The sequence below is a fragment of the Ipomoea nil genome, unplaced genomic scaffold (genome assembly GCF_001879475.1).
Source record: "Ipomoea nil cultivar Tokyo-kokei standard unplaced genomic scaffold, Asagao_1.1 scaffold1617, whole genome shotgun sequence".
NCBI classification, from domain to species: domain Eukaryota; kingdom Viridiplantae; phylum Streptophyta; class Magnoliopsida; order Solanales; family Convolvulaceae; genus Ipomoea; species Ipomoea nil.
The window spans coordinates 1,182,102-1,207,015 of NW_017618045.1; the positions used below are offsets into that span (position 1 = coordinate 1,182,102).

At 38.0% G+C, this 24,914-nt stretch overlaps 1 protein-coding gene, 1 long non-coding RNA gene and 1 other non-coding gene across 3 annotated transcripts; 2 read left to right on the forward strand and 1 right to left on the reverse strand.

The window, feature by feature from the left end:
• Positions 1 to 6,914: 6,914 nt before the first annotated feature.
• On the forward strand, positions 6,915 to 7,343 carry LOC109191095 (GATA transcription factor 9-like). The gene has a single exon (XM_019341666.1). The coding sequence runs from the start codon at positions 6,915 to 6,917 to the stop codon at positions 7,341 to 7,343; it is 429 nt and encodes a 142-aa protein (XP_019197211.1).
• Positions 7,344 to 13,764: 6,421 nt separating this feature from the next.
• Positions 13,765 to 13,835, forward strand: TRNAG-GCC. Its single transcript has one exon. It is a non-coding gene; the product is annotated as a tRNA-Gly (tRNA).
• A 649-nt stretch (positions 13,836 to 14,484) lies between these two features.
• On the reverse strand, positions 14,485 to 23,780 carry LOC109191113. Its single transcript, XR_002055879.1, has 3 exons — positions 23,770 to 23,780; positions 19,454 to 19,458; positions 14,485 to 15,389 (listed from the first exon to the last, which is right to left on the reverse strand). It is a non-coding gene; the product is annotated as an uncharacterized LOC109191113 (long non-coding RNA).
• Between the last annotated feature and the right edge of the window lie 1,134 nt (positions 23,781 to 24,914).

Below are 24,914 nucleotides of genomic sequence, written 5' to 3' on the forward strand. Positions count from 1 at the left end.
GATGGATCACCTCTTGCCACATCTTTGGAAGGGATACTCCACCTCTTAAAACATCGTTGGAGGAGACGTTCCCCTTCTTGAAACATCATTGGAGAGGACGGACGACCTCTTGAAACATCATCGGAGAGGACAGATGACCTCTTGAAACATCATTGGAGATGACGGATCACCTCTTGCAACATCTTTGGAGGGAATGCTCCACCTCTTAAAACATCGTTGGAGGGGACGGACCCCCCGGTGGACCTCCTCTATGACTGACACCTAATGTAGCAAGGTGTCATTGGAGGACTTCTTGTAGTGTATATCACGGGGGACTGTGTAGGTTCTCCCCACCGGCTTGGCTTCGACCTTGTCAAGGGGCAAGCAACCCATAACATGTTCTTTCGTTAGGTAGTCAGTGGGGCGTCCCCCATGTACTACCGTTAGGTAAATGACGAGGTCGAGGGCGGCACGCACGACCGCAAACATGGGTTAATAAGAACATATGTCAATATTTGAGCTCTTGGGGTTCGGGGGAGCCGGGTGCTCGACCTATCACACCCCCTTGGGAGGGGCGGGGTAAAAGTAGGCACCCCTCGAGAGACGTCGGGGCCAGGCAAGAGGTCTCGGACACCTCTTTGGAGCCCCTCAACGGGGTGGGTCGACAAGGTGGTAGCTTGTTGGGGAGCGACCATCCCCTCTGGGAGCTCGTTCATTCACTTACGGAGCTGCTCGACCTCGTCACGATTGGTGCTTAGAGCTCGAACATTTGTTTCCCGACCTCTCATCTCGGGAGGCCTACTCGCGTCGCGGCGGAGCTCGGGGCCCGCGGCTTGGCGACCTTCAGGGACATGACTCCCCCGCTTGTAGTGCATTAGGGGTTGGTGGGCCCAACCTATCTCGGGCCGACACGCGCATGCCCAGCCTCTTAAAGGCGGGCCTAACATGGGTCGACCTCCCTCTATCACCCTCTCGATGGTGATCTTGGCGGATGTCACCCCCTCCCCGCATGTCCGATGGTCGGCGTGAGTTGACATCCTCTTTGATTTGGGTGTTGAGTGCCCGGGGTAGCCGGGTGCTTGGACTGGTGTGCCCCCTTGAGGGAGGTGGAGGCGGGGTCGGCGTCCTTCGTGTGGCCTCCAGACCGTCGTGCGCACCTCCTCGGGGACCCTCTGTGAGGTGAACCAAAGTCGTGGAGGATTGACAAAGGGTAACCGCCCCCTCCTGTAGCAGAGCGAGATTTGGAGGAGGGGCGATGGGAGCTGGCACCCCACCGCTGCGATGGTTGGTGAGGTGATCTCTCAAGTCCCCGACCTGGTGGAGGCGGCCGGTTGGAGGCTGGGGCCCCGTTGGGGCCGTTCCCGTTTGCGACGAGCTGGGTGCCGTGGGAACCGTTGGTGTGGCGAGAGTTGGATCTCGATCTCGTCATGGTAGCAGGTCGTGGTAGACCACTAAATATAGAATACGCTTGAGCTGGTACAGCAGCTCTCAACAAGAGCACCAATAATGGATTTAATTCCCCGGGGGTAGCCCGAATTATTAAACCCGGATAAGTATACGTACGAACTAAGTAATATGACGCAGAGATATAATAAGGTCGCAGGGACCGTATATTGTATTAATTATCGCTAATAAGCTATTACAAAGCTTGATTAGGACAATAAGGCTAGAAGATAGCAATTTAGGAATCTATTGTGTTGTGTAATGATCAGGTCCCTTGTTAGGACAAGAGGGAGTCCTTTTATATCAGCTCAAAACCCCCCAACCGCACCCCTAGAATCGGGGTTAGTTGGGTCGGCCCGCCTTGACCGCGTCCCTCCAGGACCGGGTCCAAGGCGGGCAACTCGGCTTGGCCGAGCTGCCGAGCTCGGCCTAGCCGAGTCCACGAGTCCACCATGGACCCACCCGGTAGTGCCCGGGTCCATGGTGGTGGGCTCGGGTGTACCGAGCCCACCCGTGGCCGGACTCGGCCCAAGGCCGAGATGCCTTGGGCCGACTCGGCCACGGCCCACTTGACTGGGCCGAGGAGCTTCTCGGGTCCGTCTCTTCCGGGTCGGTTCGTTCCGGGTCCAATATATCCATCACAATGCATGAAAACTTCTAAAGAAATTTGTAAGTTAATTTTTACTATATTATTATAATAATATCTATTTTAACCCTATATTTTGAATTATTTATTATCATCATCTGTTGACAGCAATTGTCGTTGACAAACTCTCAAAACAATTTGTCTCAACAACGAATGGAAATTAAAAAAAAAAATCAACGATTTCATTATTGTGGATGAAAAGTATCCACGCAATCGTTATGCTGTGGAACTGTGTCCACCTTGCAATGTGGACACAGTTCTATGTTCATAATTACTGAACTATATGTTCATAATTATAAAGCTATATATTCATAATTTTTGAACTTCATATTCATAATTATTGAACTCTATATTCACAATTACTGAAGTATATGTTCATAATTATAAAGCTATATATTCATAATTTTTGAACTTCATATTCACAATTATTGAATCTCTATATTCATAATTACAGAACTATATGTTCATAATTATGTTCACAACTCTATGTTCATAATTATAGAATTATATGTTCATAATTTTTGAACTATATATTCATAATTATGAACAGTTTTGGAACCGTGTCCACCTTGCAAGGTGGACACGGTTCCACATCATAATTTTCCCACTTTATTGCTCTTATTACTTAAATTAAAAAATAAATTAGTAGCTACAACAAAAAAAAAAATAATACATATGCATTTAATTAATTTAGAATTAGATGTCTCACAACACATGAAACATGTAGGGGAAAACTACCGCTACCAAATATCAACATGTGCTTGTAAGATAAAGTATTTATATAGCACAATTAAGATCTCAGTCATATACATAACAAGACAAATCTAAAACTTCATACACCATAATCTCATTGCATGATGAATCCCTCTTTGATACTACCAATAACCCAAAAAAAAAAAAAAAAAAAAAAAAAAGACACGTACTGAAGATGAAAACAATAACAATGCTACCTAAAAGAGAATTAGAAAAATTTAAACAAAAAATAGCATGGAGTATTTATTAAACTATCGCTTTTAGACTTAGTACTTAGATTAGCATTATTACAAAGTTGCAAACATTTATTTTTGTGACAGTTATATATAATCAATCTCTCATATATTATCTTGCATTTATATATTTTAAATTACCAATTTAAATAAACAAATTTAACATTTATTTACTTATGCATGAACATTTTCTATATAATATTGCATTGATATATATACTTTGAAATACTTATTTAAAAATAAGTATTGGGCATTATCCTATTCGCGCAAAGTGCGTAGAAAAACTAGTAATTTAATAAGAGTAAAATAGAGTACTAATTATGCCAACTCTGATTGGGATGAGGTTCGAACCTAAGACCATTTTTTTTTATTGAAATCAATGAGTAAGTTAACGGTGAACTAACGGCAATTCTTAAAATTTTAACGGAATTAGTAACGGTGTGTGGGTATTTTAGGAAATTTTAGTGTAAAATTTAAATCTTATCAATCTTTTAATCAATCTGAGCCATTCAATCTGTGACCGCCATTTTTTCTACCCATTATAGGCCTAACTCTCTTGGGCTCTTATTAGTATATAATATATATATATATATATATATATATATATATAACTTTATTACTGTAATTTAATTTCTTCTTAGATTGTATGAATTTAACTTTTTTTGGTTTAATTTTACAAATTACATAATTTTTATTTTTCAGCATTGATTACTAATACATCAAGGTTTAAAAGAACCAACCAGCAGTCCTGTTGAGTAATACATATCAAGGTTTAATTTGTTTCAGATTTCTGATCATATCATCATATCATCAACGCTAGCTAAACACCACGTCCAACCTATACTTCGACTTCATCGTTCCCATAGATAGCGCACGAAGCGTGCACGATCAGCTTCTAATCCATGGATCCGCCGGAATGGGGCTCCGGCCATCATCTCCGGCTGCATCTGCTGCACCTGAAAATACACCATGCGGCCGGCAAGAAACATCAGATGGATCGAAGGAGTTTTGTAAGGGTGGGCGTAATTTGAATTATTCGAATTACCACCCGAAACCCGAATTGAATTTTAAGTTTAGAAGGAAGGGTGTTGGGGAAGTTGCAGCCGTGGTGGAGGAGGATTCTGTGAAGAGAGCAGCTGTAGCTGATGCCGAGGAATTGGAGAGAAGAAGATAATATAGAAGAAGCGAAAAAGTGAAATATAGTCAAAGTTAGTGGTATATATAATATAGCAAAAATAAAAATAAAAATACATAAAGATTGACAATTTTAAAATTTTGAGTGACAAAAAATGAAATGAATAAGGAAAGTGAAACTAAAATAATTTTGAGTCTGCATTAAGTCACAACTGTATGTTGTGTTGTTTGAGTAATTAAAGTTTATTATAACATTTTCTTAAAAGTCGTGCTTAGTAAGACACCATTACGTGACGACGATCATATTTTGTATTGCCTGAGTTGACTTTTAACGTTATCTTAAAACTTGTGTTGTGAGAGTTGTCTTTACATCATTCAAACTCCTGCTATATTGGTAAAACCTTGGTGCTAAGATAAAATTGTGCTATTGTTAAACCTTGCTGTTGATGACCTTAATTATCATGATGTCTATAGCAAATTTTTACTATGATGAACTCTCTTGTAGCTTAACCGTTAACAAATATTTCAGTAATAAAAACGTATTGTCCAGGCCTACAAAATGAAAAAAAAAAAAAATTAGGGTCTAAATACTAATCTTATTTTACACTTTGGATCATCAAAATCCATTTACACATATTTTTGACAGTAACTTAATTAGGTAAATAGTGTCAATTTTTAAATAGCTTAAAATATTTTTTTTGGGTAGAATATTAAATATCTTATGCGGCGGCTACTTAATATATTATTCCTTTTAGTACCCTAAGGGCCCCCCACACACCCCGGTGGGAGGTTGTAAATCATGGTGACTCAACTAAACATGGGCCTCCCACACACCCCGGTGGGAGGTTGTAAATCATGGTGACTCAACTGAACGTTAATCATAGAGGCTAGACCGGTGCTCAAGGAACCCCCCTCACTTTGAGAGGTTGCTCCCACACTGCCGTTGGTGAGACTCGATCCCTAGTCATTATTCCAAAGTTTCACCTCTATAACCAGTTGAGATACCCATGCGGGCAGCAACTACTTAATATATAATAATATATACTGTGGTATTTAAAACACGGTATATAATATTTAAAATAAAAGTAATAACTATAAATGATAACATGGAAAGGAATCACCATATATATATATATATATATATATATATATATATATATATATATATATATATATAAAAGAATATTTATATACGGAGTTCCCTATAGAGTATTTATGATAAATAAATAAATAACTATATATGAGTATACCACTCTAGTTCAAGCTAGGAATCGTGATATATAGTATATAATAAAAATAATAACTTTATTACTGTAATTGGACTTCTTAGATGGTGTGAACTTAACTTTTTTAGTTTTACAAATTACTTACACTTTTTTCTTTTTTTTTGTGTAAAATTGATTAGTATTATTAATTTATTATCAGTTTAAAGGAACCAACCAGCAGCCCTGTTAAGCAATATAAAGGTTTATAATTTGTTTCAATTTCTATCATCAACGCTAAGTCGCTAAACACCATGTCCAACCTGTACTTCGACATCATCGTTCCCATACGAAAGCGCACGAAGCGTGCACGATCAATTAAAATTTTTAAAATACAAAATAAAATGAATCCGGAAAATGAAATTAAAGTAATTTTGAATCACTATTACGTGACAACGGTATTTTGTGTTGTCTAAGCAATTAAAATTTATTGTAATTTTTTTTAAAAATCGTGCTTTGTGAGTCATCATTACGCGACAACCGTATTTTATGTTGTCTGAGTTGTCTTTTAACATAATCTTAAAACTTGTGGTCTGTGAGTCACCTTTACGCGGCAAACGTATTTTTGTGTTGCCTCAGTTGCCTTTGCATACCGACTATCTGAGTAATTAACGTTTATAGTAACGTTTTCTTAAAAGTCGTGCTTTGTGAATCACCATTACGTGTCAACCGTATTTTGTGATGTCTGAGTTGTCTTTTAATCGTATTCTTGTGTTGCCTGAGTTGCCTTTGCATACGGACTGTCTGAGTAATTAAACTTTACAGTAACATTTTATTAAAAGTCGTGTTTTGTGAGTCACCTTTACGTGCCAAACCTATTTTGTGATGCCTGAGTTGTCTTTTAATGTTATCCTAAAACTTGTGTTGTATGAGTCGTCTTTACGTGACAATCGTATTTTTGTCATGCCTGAGTTGCCTTTGCATACCGAGAGTAATTTAAGTTTAATGCCTTGTTTGGTAAAATATATAGTTAGCCTATTAGCCAAGTTTAGCGTATTTGAATACTAAATTGTTTGACTTAGTTAAAAAATTAATATAAATGTATTGATAATTAGATTTTTGTAACTCCAAAATGCTAAAATTCAAAAGGCTGTTCAAAGCAACTTTTTCAATTAGGTTTTTGAGAAAAGAAATTATACCAAACAACTATCAAAGGTGATTGACTTTTATGTGTAAAAAAAATAAAAGAGGGTGAAAATTTTATGTAGATTTTTGGGAATTTGATAAAAATGTGTAATGTACCATTCTCATTATGTAAATTTTGGATATTTGATAAAAATGTGTAATGTGCCATTCTAATTATGTAGATTTTGGGGATTTGATAAAAATGTGTAATGTACCATTCTCATTATGTAGATTTGAAAAATTTGATAAAAATGTATTATGTACCGTTCTCATTTTGAGTAGTATAAAGATTTATAATTTGTTTAAGATTTCTCATCATCACCAACACTAAACACCATCATGTCCAACCTATACTTCGACTTCATCGTTCCCATACGAAAGCGCACGAAGCGTGTACGATCAGCTTCTAATCCATGGATCCGCCGGAATGGGGCTCCGTCATCTTCGACTGCTTCTGCTTCATCGGAAAAGACACCATGCGGCCGGCAACAAACATCGGATGGATCGAAGGAGTTTAGAGAGTGTAGCCATTGTGAAGCTACGGAGACACCACAATGGCGTAAGGGGCCGATGGGGCCGAACACTCTTTGCAACGCCTGCGGTGTTCGATACCGCACCGGACAGCTGTTTCCGGAGTACCGACCGGCCAATAGTCCGACGTTTGTTCCTACGTTGCACTCCAATTCTCACCGGAAGGGTGTTGAGGAAGCTGCGGCCATGGTGGAGGAGGATTCTGTGAAGAGCGCAGCTGCAGCTGATGCCGAGTAAGAGAAGAAGATGGAAGAAGGGCAAAAGTGAAATTAATATTTTAAAATGACAAAAAGAAAAAAATACAGATTGACAATTTTAATATACAAAATGAAATGAATCCGGAAAATGAAATTAAAGTGATTTTGAGTCAACGTGACAACTGTATTTTGTATTGTCTAAGTAATTAATATTTTTTTGTAACGTTTTCTTAAAAGTCGCTTTCTTAGTCATTACGTGACAACTGTATTTTGTGTTGTTGAGTTGTCTTTTAACATTATCTTAAAATTTGTGGTGTGTGAGTCGTCTTTACGTGGCAACTGTATTTTTGTGTTGCCTGAGTTGCCTTTACATTCCGACTATCTATATTAAAGTTTATATTAACGTTTTCTTAAAAGTCGTACTTTGTGAGTCACCATTACGTGTCAATTGTATTTTGTGATATCTGAGTTGTCTTTTAACGTTATCCTAAAACTTGTATTGTATGAGTCGCCTTTACGTGACAATCATATTTTTGTGTTGCTTGAGTTGTCTTTGCATACCGACTATCTGAGTAATTAAAATTTATAGTAACCTTTTCTTAAAAGTCGTACTTTGTGAGTCACTATTACGTGTCAACCGTATTTTGTGATGTCTGAGTTGTCTTTTAATGCTATCCTAAAACTTGTGTTGTATGAGTCGCCTTTACATGACAATCGTATTTTAGTGTTGTCTGAGTTGCCTTTGCATACCGACTATGTGAGTAATTTAAGTTTATAGTACGTTTTCTTAAAAGTCGTGCTTTGTGAGTCATCATTAAGTGACAACCGTATTCTGTGTTGTCTGAGTTGTCTTTTAACGTTATTTTAAAACTTGTACTGTGTGAGTCGCCTTTACGTGACAATTGTATATTTGTGTTGCCTGAGTTACCTTTTTATACCGGCTGTCTTCACTCCGTGCCATGGTTGAATATTTAATGCTCAAAAGCTAACCCTATTCCCTTTTAACCTCAACTGCAATAAGTTTTCGTAGTCAATGGTTACTTCAATATTAATTCTAATAAGTGCATTTAAACTAACTATCGAAATATAAACTGAAGTGAAATTCTAATTAACATAGACGTGGAATATATATACAACCAAAGTAAGCTTCGTTATTAACTTTGCCAATTCTAAACATATATATAAGAGTTAACTTCATAAAACTCAAATAAAATGACTAAAAATTAAACAAAGACGGTAAAATTTCATACTCTATATGAAAAGAATACAATTTATAATATTATATTATTATAACATAATGCCATCTTAGCGAACATCTTAGTTAAGATGGAGGTGGTTTGTTCTAGTCGTTTTATCTAGTTTGATGCATGTACCCCCAAGTGGATATTGTTTCGGTGATTATATATATATATATATATATATATATATATATATATATATATATATATATATATATATATATATATATAGAGGGACGGAGCCTCCTGCGCAGCCATGCCGGGGACCCTGCAGCCCCTGCCCCCCCCCCCCCCCCGACCCCACCAATTTTTTTTTAAATAGTATGATGTTTATTTTGGTGTCCTCCTTCCTCAAAATATTTGGCCCCTCCCAATCAATCTTGTAGATTAAATTTTCTATTTTATAGGCTTTTCACAATATCAATTCTTATATTCTTACAGGAGTAACCTGGTATTTTTTCATATATCTTTGGAGCTTTGAATCATTTGATGAATTACTGGTATTGTATATTTTCATTTCTCTTCAAGCAGCATTCTCTGAATAACTGCATTGATGGCGGCTTCGGTCTTCCAAGTCAAAGAATATGGTGATTACATAAAAAAAAGAATTAGATATATAAGATAGATATTAATTTGAAACAAAGAATTAATTAAGATAAGCTAAAGCATAGGGTGATTATGTATATCTCATGTGCATGCACAGTATTAAAAAGAAAATATTAGTCTGCTACTTGATTTTAGTAGATTTGTAATGTAAAAATGTATGTTGAAATATATAAAAAGAATATTAGTATATTTAATTATTCACTCTTAAATTGTAATTGGCCCCCGCATCATCTAATCCTGGCTCCACCCCTGTATATATATGTCCAATTTTCCCCTTAAAAAAAAAAATAAATAAAAGAACTATATTTTCTCAACTTCATGCATGGGAACACTTTGGAATCAATAATGCCTCATTACCCATAATTTGTTTTAAGTGTATAAATAAATATATAAAGTTCATCTTCTTATATATAGGAGAATATAAACTCAATTTGACGCAATCTAAATTGGTAATGGAACTCAATCAGAATAATTCTTCAAAATGACTACTGATATATTAATGTTCTAGCACTATATTTTCTTTGATAGGATGTATGCATCTTTGGTGTATGTTAAAATGTTGACACTATCTATATATCTAAGCAGTTGTTAGGTATAAAGTGTAAATAGATTTTTATGATACAAAATGTAAAATAAGATTAGCATTTAGCTAGACTCCAAATTTTTTTCATTTTGTAGGCCTAAATAATATGTTTTTATCACTGTAATATTCATTATGTGTTAAGCTACAAGAGAGTTCAACACAGAAGTTTGCTACAAACATCACGATAAGGTCATCAACAAGAAGGATTAATAGCAGCAAAAGTTTGCCCTAGCAACAAGTTTTACCAATAGCAAGAGTTTGAATGATGGCAAAAGATCTTATGTCACCAACAACAAGACTTTGGAACAACTTTTGCGTACAAAATTACAGAGATTTGTTTGCAGAGATGATCTGTCCACCTATTGCAAAATAGAAAATGAAATTAAAGTAGTTTTGAGTTGAAAATCTAAGCAAAAAGAAATGGACTCCAAATTAAAGTTTCTTCAAATTGCTTGTGATATGTGAGTCACCTTTACGTGACAATCGTATTAATTTTGTGCTTCTGAATTGTCTTGTAACGTTATCTTGAAACTTGTACTATGTGAGTCATCTTTCTTGACAATTGTATTTTTGTGCTTCCTGAGTTATCTTTAAGTACCGACTGTCTTTGCTCTGCGCCATGCACGATTGAATATTCCATGCTCAAAATTAAACCTGACCCTCTTCCCTCTTAAGCTCATCTGCAATAAGTTTTCATAGTCATGGTTACTTCAATAATAAGTCTATTAAGTGCATTTAAGCTAACAATTATCCAAACATAAACTAATCCTAATTAACATAGGCGTGGAATACCGTCAAAATAGGCTTCATTCTTAACTTTACCAATTCTAAATATATAATAGTTAAACTTTGTCAAACTCAAATAAAATGACTAAATTAAACAAAGTCATACATTCAATTAAATTTCATACTATATAATTTCATGACCAAAAAAAGAAAACAATTTATAATATTATACTACTAATGCCATACTATATCAGTTCATCACATGCTAGTCGTCTTTTCCTTGATTTCTATGCTTCTTGTGCATGCATGCCACATGCTTTTTTTTTTTTTTTATTCTTGTCGCATATTCCTGTAATGTTGTCTTTATCTTGATTCTTGTGCTGCGTAAGTCATCTTTGTGTGTGTGTTATTGTGTCACGTGAGCCAGTTTTCTTTGCCAACTATCTCTTTTGATGTCTGCTTGTTGTCTTTGAATTGTCTTCCACCAAGTAATATGGAAAACAAAACTCACAAATGGTTTAATACAATAACCATTAATTTGCACACTACTTTTGTGTGCAATGAGAAAAAGAGTTTCTAACAACATATTTTATAATCTCCAAAGAAAATAAATGTATTTATAGTAGTCTATACCCATGTCATTTTTCAATGTGGATTAAGACTCATTCAAAACGTTTCCAAATTATATTTTCCCATGTGTGCTCTCTCTTCTCTCATTCTCTCACCCTCTGACCTCAATCTCTCATTTGCATTTTCCAATGTTCTCTCTTCTCTTATTCTCTCAAACTCTCTGAAATATGTTTAGAGTTGTCTAATTTCTCTCAACTCTCTTCTCATCAGTTCTCAAGAGCTTTTGACTCTCTACCTCGAATATCTGAAATATTATTAGTCTGTCTCTTAGAGACTCTAGTGGCCCGTTCCTAATTTCTTAGTGGTGTGGTAACCAGTGGTGGAAGCCCTAGGTCATAGCTTGCATTGCTTATGCGTGGAATCCATTGCCTTTTTTCTCCAGGGATTTATTGGAGAAACGAAGTAATTCTGAAAATTCTAATTTTATACTGGTTTTTCGTGTGATATATTGATATAGAGTTAATAACCAATATGGTCCCTCGACTATGATGTAATTACCAATTTAGTCCTCGACTATCATTCTTACTCAATTAAGTCATCAACTATACAATCTTTACCCAACTTAGTCATCTGTTAATTGATATAGAGAACAACGTTGTTGTTTGTTGACTGTCAAAGTTGAGGACAAAACTGTAATCTTCATTATCATCACAATCTTGACTAGCAAGTGTAGATGAAGTTTCAGGGGTTACTGCCGATTCAAACCCACTCATGGCCGTCACCGCCGATCTCGTCGTCAACGAAGACAACAGATCACAAATCTCCGCCGTCAGATCACTGCTCGACGCCAACGTTGTTCTTTCCGGCATGCAAGGGGGCTTTTGAATCGGCAAGGACGAAGACCCAACCACAGTCTGCGACGACGGAGTAAGGGTACCAGGTGCGACAGCATCGCAAGGGGGATTTTGAGTCGAAGTTAAACAAGACGAGCAGGTAGCCTCAGCCACACCGAGACCACCGCCACCCTCGATTCCTCCGCCTGCTTCCTTCGATTGCCGGACATTCGCCGGTGGCGCAACAACTCCTAGAAATTTTGGAGACCTCCGATCATTGTTCTGACCAGAAGAGAATGTTCTCGACACTTCCCCAACACCATCCAAGCCAGTAGATCACCCATGCAAAGCCCGGTTCGCTGGCAATACCGCCATCGACGAATTCTGGGTTGAGACACGCGAGAACTCTCAGGCGGCTGTCGAACATCAATCGGATCATCAAAAGTCGTTCGCCCCTCAACGCCAGCACCATCCACACTAGTCAAAGCTGGAACAGACGACTGGGCGACCGACAGAGTCTCCATTGACGAACCCGGAAGACGATCGCGATTTTCCTCCAAAGCCGTCTGATTGCCGAATTGTTGAGGGTTTCGTGGTTGGTCTAATTGTCTTTTAGACTATGCTGCTACAGTGCTGAATGTTCGCCCAAATCGGAGCCTGAGCTCTGAAACAAGAAGATCCGCCTCCTTGGCCCATCATCTCCGACGAACAGCTTTCCGCTCCTAACGACGACGGCGATCGCCGGAGACTCGTTGGAGGGAGTGATATGCATTGGAGTAGAATATGAAACCTGCGGCGTCTCATTTCGGAGGTTTGGGCTGCTAAATGGGGAAGGAGGAAGAGAGTTTATAGAGTTACAATTTTGCCCTCAATTTTAACAGTCAACAAACAGATAAATTAACGGAGGATTAAATTGGGTAAAGAGTGCATAGTTGAGGACTTAATCGGGTAAAAATGATAGATGAGGACTAAATTGGTAATTATAGCATAGTCAAGGGACTATTTCGGTTATTAACTCTATTGATATATGTTTGTGATATTCTTAAAACCCTAATTTTATATCATCTATGAAATTTCCAATCAAAATTTTCAAGTATCAATAATCCAATCAAAATTTTCAAGTTGCTTATTTATTGGAATAGTCTTTACCTCAACACTAATGAGATAATAAATAAATACACCAATGAGATTAAGCATACACCATAAAAAGAATACAATTAGGATAAAACTTATAAATAAACAAAATGATTATAATATGATCCATTGGTTTAAACTTGTGCTCACACGTTTCCTCATAGCAAAATTTAAAAAACATACACAATCTCTAGAACGAATAAAAAGCATCTTGAAGTTAAATATCAAATCTTGCAAAAGGAATTCACTTTAGAGCAAATAATTAACATTTTAATTTTGCAAAAAACTACCGATAAGAATGAGCAAAAACAATATAGCAAAACTATTGGCAAAATCCCATGACTATATTAGTATAAGAGATTCATGGATCACAAACATCATTTTCCTTTAAAAAATATGACTATACTTAGAAAATTGGAATTGAACTTTTCTTCAAATCTACTATCGAGTTAGATTATATTATTTTTATAATTATTTTAAAAATTGCTATGTATAAATTTGTTGTTTCAATGACTATTAAAGTTATATTAGTTATCAAAAAATTTAGTATCATTTTTGGTTTAATTGAGTAGAATGATGATGTATTGTTAACAAAATATCATTTCATTTAAGTTTATCTACAAATTTAAAAAAAAAAAAAAAAAAAAAAAAAAAACAGTTAGAGAGCAAAAATTATTAACTAAGTGGAGAGGTTATAGTGGGAAAAAAAAATAGTTTAATTGAGGACCAGAAAGGCTATGATTTTATATATGTCTACAGCAGTATCAACAAGCACCAGTGGTCTAGTGGTAGAATAGTACCCTGCCACGGTACAGACCCGGGTTCGATTCCCGGCTGGTGCATTGCTCTGAAGCAGTGACGACGTGTGCGCATGAGTGGTGAATTTGGGTTGCCACGGTTAATCTGATGCTTTCTTGGAAGACGAATAGAGCGCATATTTTCACTATAACTTCGCCATTTTGTCAATAACATTTACTTCTCAAACTGTTTTTTTTTTTTTTTTTTTTTTTTTTTTTTTTTTTTTGAAAGGTGTTTTTATTTATTTTATTGATTTAATACCAGCCAAGATCCCTCGAGTATAGTGTTTCCGTCACCTATGGTCCTAAACTTTAAAATCAACCATTTTTGGTCTTTCAAGTTTAAAAAATGACCTACAATAGTCCTGCCGTTAGTGTTTCCCATCTGAGCCGTGAAATGCAAGGGCATTTTTGGAAGACGAATAGAGCGCATCTGAGCTTCTCTAATTTTGTACTTCTGGACATCTTTTCACTATAACTTCGCCATTTTGTCAATAACATTTAGTTCTCAAATTGTTTTTTTTTTTGAAGGGTGTTTTTATTTATTTTATTGATTTAATACCAGCCAAGATCCCTCGAGTATAGTGTTTCCGCCACCTATGGTCCTAAACTTTAAAATCAACCATTTTTGATCCTTCAAGTTTCAAAAATGACCTACAATAGTCCTACCGTTAGTGTTTCCCATCTGAGCCGTGAAATGCAAGGGCATTTTTGGAAGACGAATAGAGCGCATCTGAGCTTCTCTAATTTTGTACTTCTGGATATCTTTTCACTATAACTTCGCCATTTTGTCAATAACATTTAGTTCTCAAACTGTTTTATTTTTTGAAGGGTGTTTTTATTTATTTTATTGATTTAATAACAGCCAAGATCCCTCGAGTATAGTGTTTCCGCCACCTAAAGTCCTAAACTTTAAAATCAACCATTTTTGGTCCTTCAAGTTTCAAAAATGACCTATAATAGTCCTGCCGTTAGTGTTTCCCATTTGAGCCGTGAAATGCAAGGGCATTTTAGACCTTTACAATTTTCTCACCCAAATTAATTCATTTCACGTTCTGAAATTGAAATTGAAACAATTCTTACCCATCGGCTCTTGCTCCGTTGCTGGCGGCTTGAATTCCGATTCCACCTTCATCGGCTCCGTTGTTGGATCTGATTGTGAATTGATTGAACTGCTCAAACCATATAACAAAGAGCCACCACCATTTTGAACTGGTGTTTTCTTGAAATTTGGGAAAGAAGAAACCGTTGCCTTCATCGTTTGATCCATCTCAGCTTTAGCAGAAGCCGATGACGAGCTGTTCCGAACACTAGCTGAATAGGGAGCTGCTGACGAGGAGTTCAGCACAGAAGGCAAAATCGCCGGCGACGGAGAGCCCGGAACCAACGATGAGACACATGATTTAGTATCGCCACAAGATCTGTTGTTTACTTCTCTGGTATCGTTCGATGCAATTTCTTTCTTCAAAAGAGCTTGCGACTAATCATCAACCCATACAAAACCTCCGCAATCTCAATCTCCAGCTCCTTAGGGTTGTTGGAAGATGTCGATTTGGACGACGATTTCGGCGGCGGTCTCTCCTTCGACCCATTAGCCTTCTACATCAACAAAAACACTTGTGTCACTCAAAAAACACTCACAATTCCGAGAAGATAAAGCAGAAAATTGAAGGACTAACAACCAATACAAAGAACCCATAATAAATGCATTTCCCAGAACTCCATCGCCGACGGAGAAAGAGCGTGCGAGGGACATCACATAGAACCACTCCGCATCAATGATGAGGTCGCCGTTCTCCAAGTTCTAGGTGCCGATGAGGGCTTGGATTCCACTGATAACTTTCTTCTGACTACTGGGTAGAGTGAGAGGTTTGGAAGACGGGGACGTCGCCTCTGCCGGCCTTTGTCCTCTGGAAAAAGCCATCTCCCCAGGCCAAGAAAATAGCGTAAGCCCAGCTGTCGGTTTGCGTTTTGAGGATGAATTGAAGCCTCTGCTGAAGGGTTGAGTGATTGGGTTGAGAAAGAGACGCAGTTATGGAGGACGATGAAGATGAGGTGACAATTATTTTGGGTGTGAAAAGTCATTTATGCCCTTACATTTGAAGGGTGAGGCGGAGCTCACTAACGGAAGGATTATGGTAGGTCATTTTTGAAATTTGAAGGATCAAAAAGTAGAGGTGGCCACGGGCCGGTTCAAGGTCGAACCAACCCTGAATCGGCCCGGAAAAAAGTGCGCCTGGGCCTCACTGGGCCTGAGTCGGGCTTAGCTCGAACCGGAACCGCCTTATTAAGGGTCGGTTCAGGTCCTTTTAAAAAAAATTCGAGGCCCAGCACGGAACTGGCCCATGGCCCAGGCCCGAGCATGCCCCGGACCCCTAACCGGCCCAGGCACGAGCCCGGCCCAAGCCCGGGCCTAGGCCTGGGCAAACACAGCCATGGCAGCAAAGCATGCTAGCTTTGCTTCCATGGCTAAATGCCTATAATTCTAAAAAAAAAATAGTAATTTTGATTGTGGCAGCTAGACTTATTACTTACTACTCATCCCATGCAACGTGCAACGACCAAATATATTTGGCCGTTGCATGTAGCCTCTGTCGGAGGCTAGACTAGGCTTGGCCTCCGGTAGAGGCTACTCCTGTTCTCACCTCTCGGCTAGTGCAACAGCTAAATTTTTTTATTTTTCTTCTTTTTAATTACCATTTTACCCTATAATTACTCTTATCCAATTTATTTTTATGACACAAAAATTCTTAATCCAACACTTTCTTACTTCTACTCACAACAATTCTCCATAAATTAAAAACAAACCCAATTTAAAAGTCTTTTAAAATTTTTGAATTTATCTTCTAACATAATTTAGTGAGTAAAAATCAAATCAACTTTATAAACTATACTCATTTTATAATATTTATAAGTTATCAAATTATATTAAGTCAATAAGTCTTATACAAAGTTTTAATAGTACATGACTACAAGTTCAAATGTATTTAACGTCATTTATTTATAAATTTTAATTTAGTAAAAAATCATGTTAATTTTAAATTTTGAGATTAATAACAAAAATATTAATCTTAGAAAAGTATGTGACTGTGTGTTATGTGTATATATATACATTAATTATTATTAATATATCAAGAGGTTGTAATAGCTTAATTGGAAAGAACTTAAATTGGTAACTAAGATTAAAAGGTTAAGGGTTTAAATCTCATTTCAAACAAAAATATATCAATTTATATAAAAATTTATATATTTTAAAAAAATAAACAATATAATACATTACGGGCCTAGCCCGAATCGGCCCACAAAAAGCCCGGGACCAGCCCGGCACGGGACCGGCCCTGAATATCAAGGGCCGGTCCCGAGCTGTGCTGGCCGAGGCTCAGGACTGGACCGGCCCCGGCCCAGGCCCGGACTTTGGCCAGCTCAACTAAAAAGTGTTGATTTGAAAGTTTAGGACGATAGATGGCGGAACCACTATACTGAACCTTGGCTGGTATTAACTCTTATTTTATTTGTAGATAAACCTAAAAGAAATAAATTCAGTTTAGGAAACACCGGTAGTCATCTTTATCTAGTATTTTTTTTAATGATGAACTTTTTTTTAAGTACTATTTGACTCTATTACAATGCAGTATCTATTTTAACATACTTCCTTAACCAATTGAATTCAGTTTAGGAAACACCGGTAGTCATCTTTATCTAGTATTTTTTTTAATGATGAACTTTTTTTTAAGTACTATTTGACTCTATTACAATGCAGTATCTATTTTAACATACTTCCTTAACCCATTGAAGCACAAAAAATCAATGTCTACTGAGGTTTGAACATGTGACCTCCCATTTAGGAGAGCTACAAAGATGCCATTGAGTCACAAGTTACTTGACTTTTAGTGATGAACTTTTAATGTTCCACAAAAAATTATATTTTACATATGTAGTCAATAAATCAACAACATAGTGTTAATTTTAATTTTGTTATATTACCTCAAGATTTGTATGTTTTGAAGAAAAATAACATGTGAAAAGTTTTATTTACTAGATGCCCTAGAAGAAAAGATTCAATTATTTCTTCATTTTCTTCTAGATTATGGAACTAGTGTTCTATATTAGTCTTCCCCCAAACCTTACAACTTATCAACACACACAAATATATAAAAGATTATATTGATCTTTTCGAGTGCATTTTACTACAATCTCTTTATATAATAATAATAGTAATAGTAATAGTAATAGTAATAATAAAAAAAATAATATCCTACTATCCTACTATATAATAAAGTCATAAGAATTCGGCCAATCATATTACTCCATTTTCCCGCCCATTTAAAGCTACGCCGTTTTGGACTATACAATATTGCGCTCAAAGAATTCGGATTGGTAACATTGTTGATGGCACATTTCCTTCCTACCGTACAGGTAACATTGATCCCAGACATCTAGAGAGTAGAGCTATTTTGGCTCTAACATTAGATGTTATCGACCAGGTCAATGAATACATGAACGGTATGAATGAAGCATCTTCCAAGACGTATTTGAGTTGTGATTCTGTGTGCAAGTCAGATACAAATGTTGATATCCAATCTGAGGTTCACACAACAGAATTTCTAAATAGTTTGAGATGTTCAGGTATCCCCAACCATTGTTTAGCATTAAAAAGTTGGATCTCCAATTATGCTTCTGAGGAATATAGACCACTCTTTGGGACTGTGTAATGGTACACGGTTGATAGTTACAAAGTTGGGAAACCATGTTATTGAGGCACAAATCCTATGTAGCAAGTTGATACCAAGGTTGGCGTTGACTCCGTCATACCTAAGACTACCGTTTAAATTTCAAAGAAAGCAGTTTCCAGTTATGCTATCATATGCAATGACAATCAACAAAAGTCAAGGTCAAACACTTTCACATGTTGGTTCGTTACTTTTTTTTTTTCCGAACTTTTGAATTTATTTCACCACCAAAAGAGGCCCAAGGCCTTACAAAATACGTCATAGGCCCAAAAGTGACCTATGGCTCAAAGAGGCATAAAGCCTTTTATACACAAGGACCATATGGTCTAAACCAAACACAAGGACCAAAATTGGTCTAACTACAACTCAAGGACCCAAATTGGTCTAACTACCACTCAAGGACCATAATAGTCTAACTACTACACAAGGACCACAATAGCCTAAAGAAACAACAATCAACCATATACAGCATCCTTGAGGTTCACCCATCTAGGTGAACCTCCCTTATTCCCCCATCACCACCATAAGGTCATCATGCCATCATGCCCTTAAAAAAGATTCGGCCATCATGCCATCATGCCATCAAAAAAAGAATAAATCCATTTTAAAAACCATAGCCATTCGGTCTCATGTGGCCCACCGGCCTAGCTCCAATAGTCCATCATAATCGGCCCATCTACACTTAACCCCATCATTGGAGCACCCTCCTTATCCCTCCAACATCCCATTGGGCAGAACTTGATCCCCCATCTTAATGCCTCCCAAAACCATTAGATTGCATGGTGTTCCTCTCCAATTCCCCTCATCAGGGGTCTTTCCAGGGGTTCATCATAGAAGATGAACCACCCCAACACCTTGCTACAAGCTTCTGTTCTCATGAGCTTTTGACAGCTCCATAAGTTTATCTATGTATAGTGCCTTTGTTCTTTCCACAATCTCTTCCTTTCTTCTTTCAAACTCTTGCATGCCCAAATCCTTTTTTAAGGCTGACATGTGTGCAGATATCTCCTTCTTTGCCTCTTCCCAGACTTCCTTTTTAACCACAAATGCTATGTGATCTCTCCCTTCTAAACACTGGCTGCTACCATGCTTTTTGGATGATCCTGAGCTTTCAATAGAGTGTGTTGGACTACCCTTTTTAGCAGAACCATTAGCCTCCTTTCTTCCCTTCATTGGACTCCCCAAATTCTCAACCAAGCTTCTAAAATCTCCTTGAATGTTCCCCAATTTATCCAAGAAGACTCTATTAGCCTTTTGGACCAAATCATCTTCTTTCTCCTGAACTCTATCCTCCCCCATCTCTGATTGGGCATGCTTGAAGAACTTTAGCACCTCAGCTCTGGCCTCCTCAATCACTTCTGCATCCTCCTTGCTCACCACCTCCCTTACTTTCTCAATCCAAAGCTCAAGCTCCATAAGAGAGTCAGACAATCCAGAAGCCACTTGTGAGCCCTCACTATCCAAGCTCTCACCCCTTTTTTTATTTTCAGCAATTTTGGCCATACTTTGCTTCCTCTTTTCTCTTCTTATCTGGTTCTTGGTGAGCCCTTTAGCTTGTCCAGATGAGCTTCTATTGCTCTTTGAGCTTCCAGTCACCCCATACCCTTGTTTCAGCTCATACCCAGAATTCCCCTTAGGGTTCTGCATCTTTTTCTTGTTCTCAGCTTTCCCAGAGGCATTTTGATCTTCAACCTCTTCCAAATCTGCCCTTTTTGGAGCTGCACACCCTTCCTTCACTACTATATCAGCCACTTCTTCCAAGATGTTTTCAGCAGCCTCCAAAATGGCCTCTTGCACCAAGTGTTCTTGTTCTGAAACACTCAGGCCAAGATCTTGCCAAACCAGCCTCTTTCCAAACATGAGTGCCCTCCTCTTGAGGCTCTCCATTCCTTTCCAGAGCTACTGAATTCAGCCTCTTAGAGACATTCACACAACCAGCTGGGATGCCCCTCCTTCCTTCATTCATTGCTGAGGCCAAGGGCTCTTGAGAAGAGTTCTCTTGAGCATTTTTACAAACAGGTGCTGGTCGTTCAGAAGGCTCCCCTTTAGACCCCTGATTCCTAGCATCTTCAGGTTTATTAGTATTCTCTTGGACATTTTGTCGAACATCTTCATTACAATCATCTCTGTCTGCCTCCTCCACCCTTCCCATTCTCCTGTTTGCCCACCTTCCATTCCCCAACTTACGGCAATCCTTCATTGAATGCCCAAATCGGCCACATTCAACACAGTAGGCAGGCATTCTCTCCAGTTCCACCTTCTGCCAGAATCCTTCCACAACCCCTCCCTCTCCAACATATTCAATCCATATACGATCTATACAAGGCTTAGACGCATCAATCTCCAGCCTCAACTTGGCCACACTAGGCCTAGATTTCCTAGACGTTGCTGCGTCTAGTGCTACAACTCGGCCAATCGACTTACATATTTTCGACAAAGCATCAAAAGTAAACAAATGGATTGGAAGGGATGGTAACTGAGCCCATACCAGTGTCCATGGAGAGTCCTTGTTGATCCTCTGCTCCGGAGTCCATCTAGATAGCCAGAGACGACTGCCGGCGACCGAGACTTGACTTCGCAGCCATGCCCGTCTACAATCCTCCCCCGACTCAAATCGTAAGTGAATACATCGGCGGTCAAGGGAACCAATGTGCAAATCCCCTTCTGTTCGCAAGGCTATTCGCAGTTCCGATCTCAATCTATCCAGAGGAGGTTTCTCCCTCACAAAGCGCCCTACTAAAGAGAGTTTCTCTTCTGCAATCGCCAGTCTCGTCCATTCTAATCGTGAGAATCGCACATACGGGCCATTATTCAACAAATCCGGATGGCTCGACTCGTTGACTTCGTGATTCTGACCGCCATTCTCCACTTCCGGGAATAGATCTTCAATTGATCTTCCCTCTGACCTCCGATGCTCAGTCCACATGCCAGGTTGGAATCGCAACATCGAGCTGTACAGATTTGGTGTTTCCAGCGATCCAAAGGTCGCCGGCGGCGGCGCAGCCACCGGTCCTCCCTCTTCCGCCAGTCTGGGCTGGGCTAACAAGCCAGCAAAATTAAAAGATGAGATTCCGTGTCCCTTTACAAAAGCCTGTTTTTAACCATGGTCAATTGTATGTAGCAGTTTCTAGGGTTAGTAATCCTGATAGTCTTAAAGTCTTAATTTGTGGTGAATCTGGACATCTTCTAAACACTACTCAAAATGTAGTTTACAAAGAAATTTTTAATAATGTGTAATTATTTTTATTTAGGGAAGGTGGATCAATTATATTTTATCAATTTACTATATCTTTAACCTTATCAGTACTATATCTTCAATTTATCAAAGTGTTATATCTTGAACTATAATAATATGGTCGTGCGATCTAATACTTTACTATTCAGTTTGAAGGTTGATCACAACCCACCTAGAAGCATCCACAGTGTCTCAGTCATGTTCTATGGCAATAGTGGAGACAATTCCAAGTCTCATATAGAGGTAAGCACTATCAAGGATCTATATGACAGAGCAGAGGTATTAATATTACATACTGTGATGTTAACATTTTGTTGAAATCAGGGAGGATACTACTTTGTTCCTTGAAGGATTATGGCAGTCGAGAGTACAAGGAATTGCTTTAAGAAGCTGGACATGAAGGATAGATTTCTGAAATGTGGAACATGTGTAAACAATTGGTAGGAGGGGACCCTAAGATATAGGCTAATTATTAGGGTAGTTGATAAGACGAGTGATGCCACATTCCTTTTATGGGACAAGGAAGGTTGTGAAGTAGTTGGCATGACTGCCTTTGATCTCAGAAAGAAATACTCCATAGTTTTAGTCAAAAAGTGCCGCCCCTATTTAGCTAGGATGGCTAGATTAAAATCCCATAATCATTTGAAGTTTTACCCCCATACCCCCAATTAATAGACATAAGCTTTCTAAACCAATTAAACCGGTTGAAATCGAAAAAATAACAAAAGAAAAATATGAAAAGACAAAAATACCCTTACTAAAAACAGAAAAAGTCATAAGAAGAACTAAATGTAGTGTTCAAAAACTAATAGTCTAGGATGTTAAATGACAAAAATGATAGTTTTGGACTAAATTTGAAATAACCACCAAAGACCATGGACCTCCAGTGGAATTAACTCTAAAAAATATATTGTCAAGGCCTACAAAATGAAAAACAAAATTGGGGTCTAAATACTAATCTTATTCTACACTTTGGATCATCAAAATCCATTTAAACTTATTCCTATAATATGACAACATGGAAAGAAATATAATATTAAACACGGTATATAATATTTAAAATAAAATTAATAACTATATATGACAACATGGAAAGGAATCACCATATATAGTATTTATATATATATATAAAAAAGAGTTAATACCAACTGAGGTCCTCCGAGTATAGTGGTTTTGCTACGTTTAGTCCTAAACTTTCAAATTGACCATTGGTAGTCCTTCGACTTTCAAATTTAACCATTCGTGGTCCAAGTTAACCATCCATAATCCTTCAAGTTTCGAAATTTAACCAGTCGTGGTCCTCTTGAAAGGACCATGGTTGGTTAAAATTTAATAGGTGAAGGACCATGAGTGGTTAACTTGGACCACGAATGGTTAAATTTGAAAGTCGAAGGACCACAGATGATCAATTTGAAAGTTTAGGACTAAACGTAGCAAAATCACTATACTCGGAGGACCTTAGATGGTATTAACTCATATAAAAAAAATAATCTGTATACGCAGGGACGGAGGCAGAGGGGGGGCAGGGGGGCAGCTGCCCCCTCACCCCACCCCCACCCCATATATAATATTTGTATGTATATATGTATATATAGTATAGGTGTTAGTATTAGTATAAAAAAATCAGTAAATGTTAACAAGGAGTTAGAGTAGTTGGTAAGGCATGTGTTTGTTAATGGGAAAGGTCTTGGGTTCAAATCTTTGCATTAACATATTTTTGAGTCCTTCCCCTATGGCCACTTTTTTAATATTTAATATATGTAATTTATAATGTATTTTCTATTCAAATTGTTTTATCAAATTAATTATGTTTCATATTATGTTATGAATATTTTTATAAAGTTTTGATGTGTTTTATTTTTCGCACATATCCAACAATATTTACAACTATATTTTTAAGTAATGATTATATAAAAAAAAAAAAAACTTAGGTAATTTATTTATTTTTTTTTAAATTATCTCTTTTGTTTTAATGTTTCGTTTTTACTGAAAAAAATTTCTGAATCCGTACTACTTCTTCGCCCCCCCTCAATCAAATTCCTGACTCCGTCCCTGTGTATATGGGTTCCTATGGAGTATTTATGATAAATAAATAAATAATTATATATGAGTATACCACCATAGTTCATGTTAGGAATCGTTATATATAGTATATAATAAAAATAATAACTTTATTAGTGTAATTTAACTTCTTAGATCGTATGAATTTAACTTTTTTTAGTTTTACAAAGAGTAAAAGACAATTTTGGTCCTAGATTTATAGTGGCACGGACAATTTTAGTCCTTAATAAAAAAATCAGACAATTTATGGACACTCTTATTATGACGAGGACAATTTTGGTCCTCCGTCTATATTTCAGTTAGATGGCCGTCTAATATGAGGGCAATTGCGTCAATTCACTCTATCTTCTTCTCCAACCTTCACTTCTCTGTAACTTCATCTTAATTTTTTAAAATGAGAGTCACGGCACCAACCTGCAAATCTGCAATCAATTAATCTACAGCGAGCGGTCATGGATGTTCAACAGAGTGCAGTTTAACATAGGGATATCAGGGAGAAGACTTATCTAGGATTGCAGGGATGTCATTCCAGTTGATCTGAGGCATATGGGGTTTAACAGAGTGCGCCTACGTGGACTCAATGCACAGCAAGGCGTCTGAGCCCTCGGCGGCGTTGCAGAAATAGAATAAACCGGCGACGGTGGCTACGAGGAGCACAATGGTGAGGAGCTTGTATAGATTCTCCGAAACCCATGCGGTAAAATCGAGGTTTTTGGTCTAGGGAATGCAAGAGATGGACCTCCGGTGCGTCGGTGGGGAGGACGGCAGAGATGGACCGCAAGCTCCGCCGCGTGTTGAAATCTTGTTGCACCGACTTGGGGATCAACACGCGCTCGATCCCGTGGATGATGCCGTCGGGGCGAACGACGTCGTCAAGGGAAACAACCTTCGCGCCGCTCACCTCCCTCTCCGACAGAACGAGATTCTCCCCGCCGGCGTCGCGGCACAGAGTTATATGATTCCGGCCGCCCCGCCGCGAGTTTTTCGGCCACTGTATGGACTCAATGCGAGTGGGAATCATGTGGAAGAGAAGCAGATTCTGCAGGGACCTGAGATTCCCAGGCTGAACCAAGAAGCACTTGAACTCCGGGTCCAAAT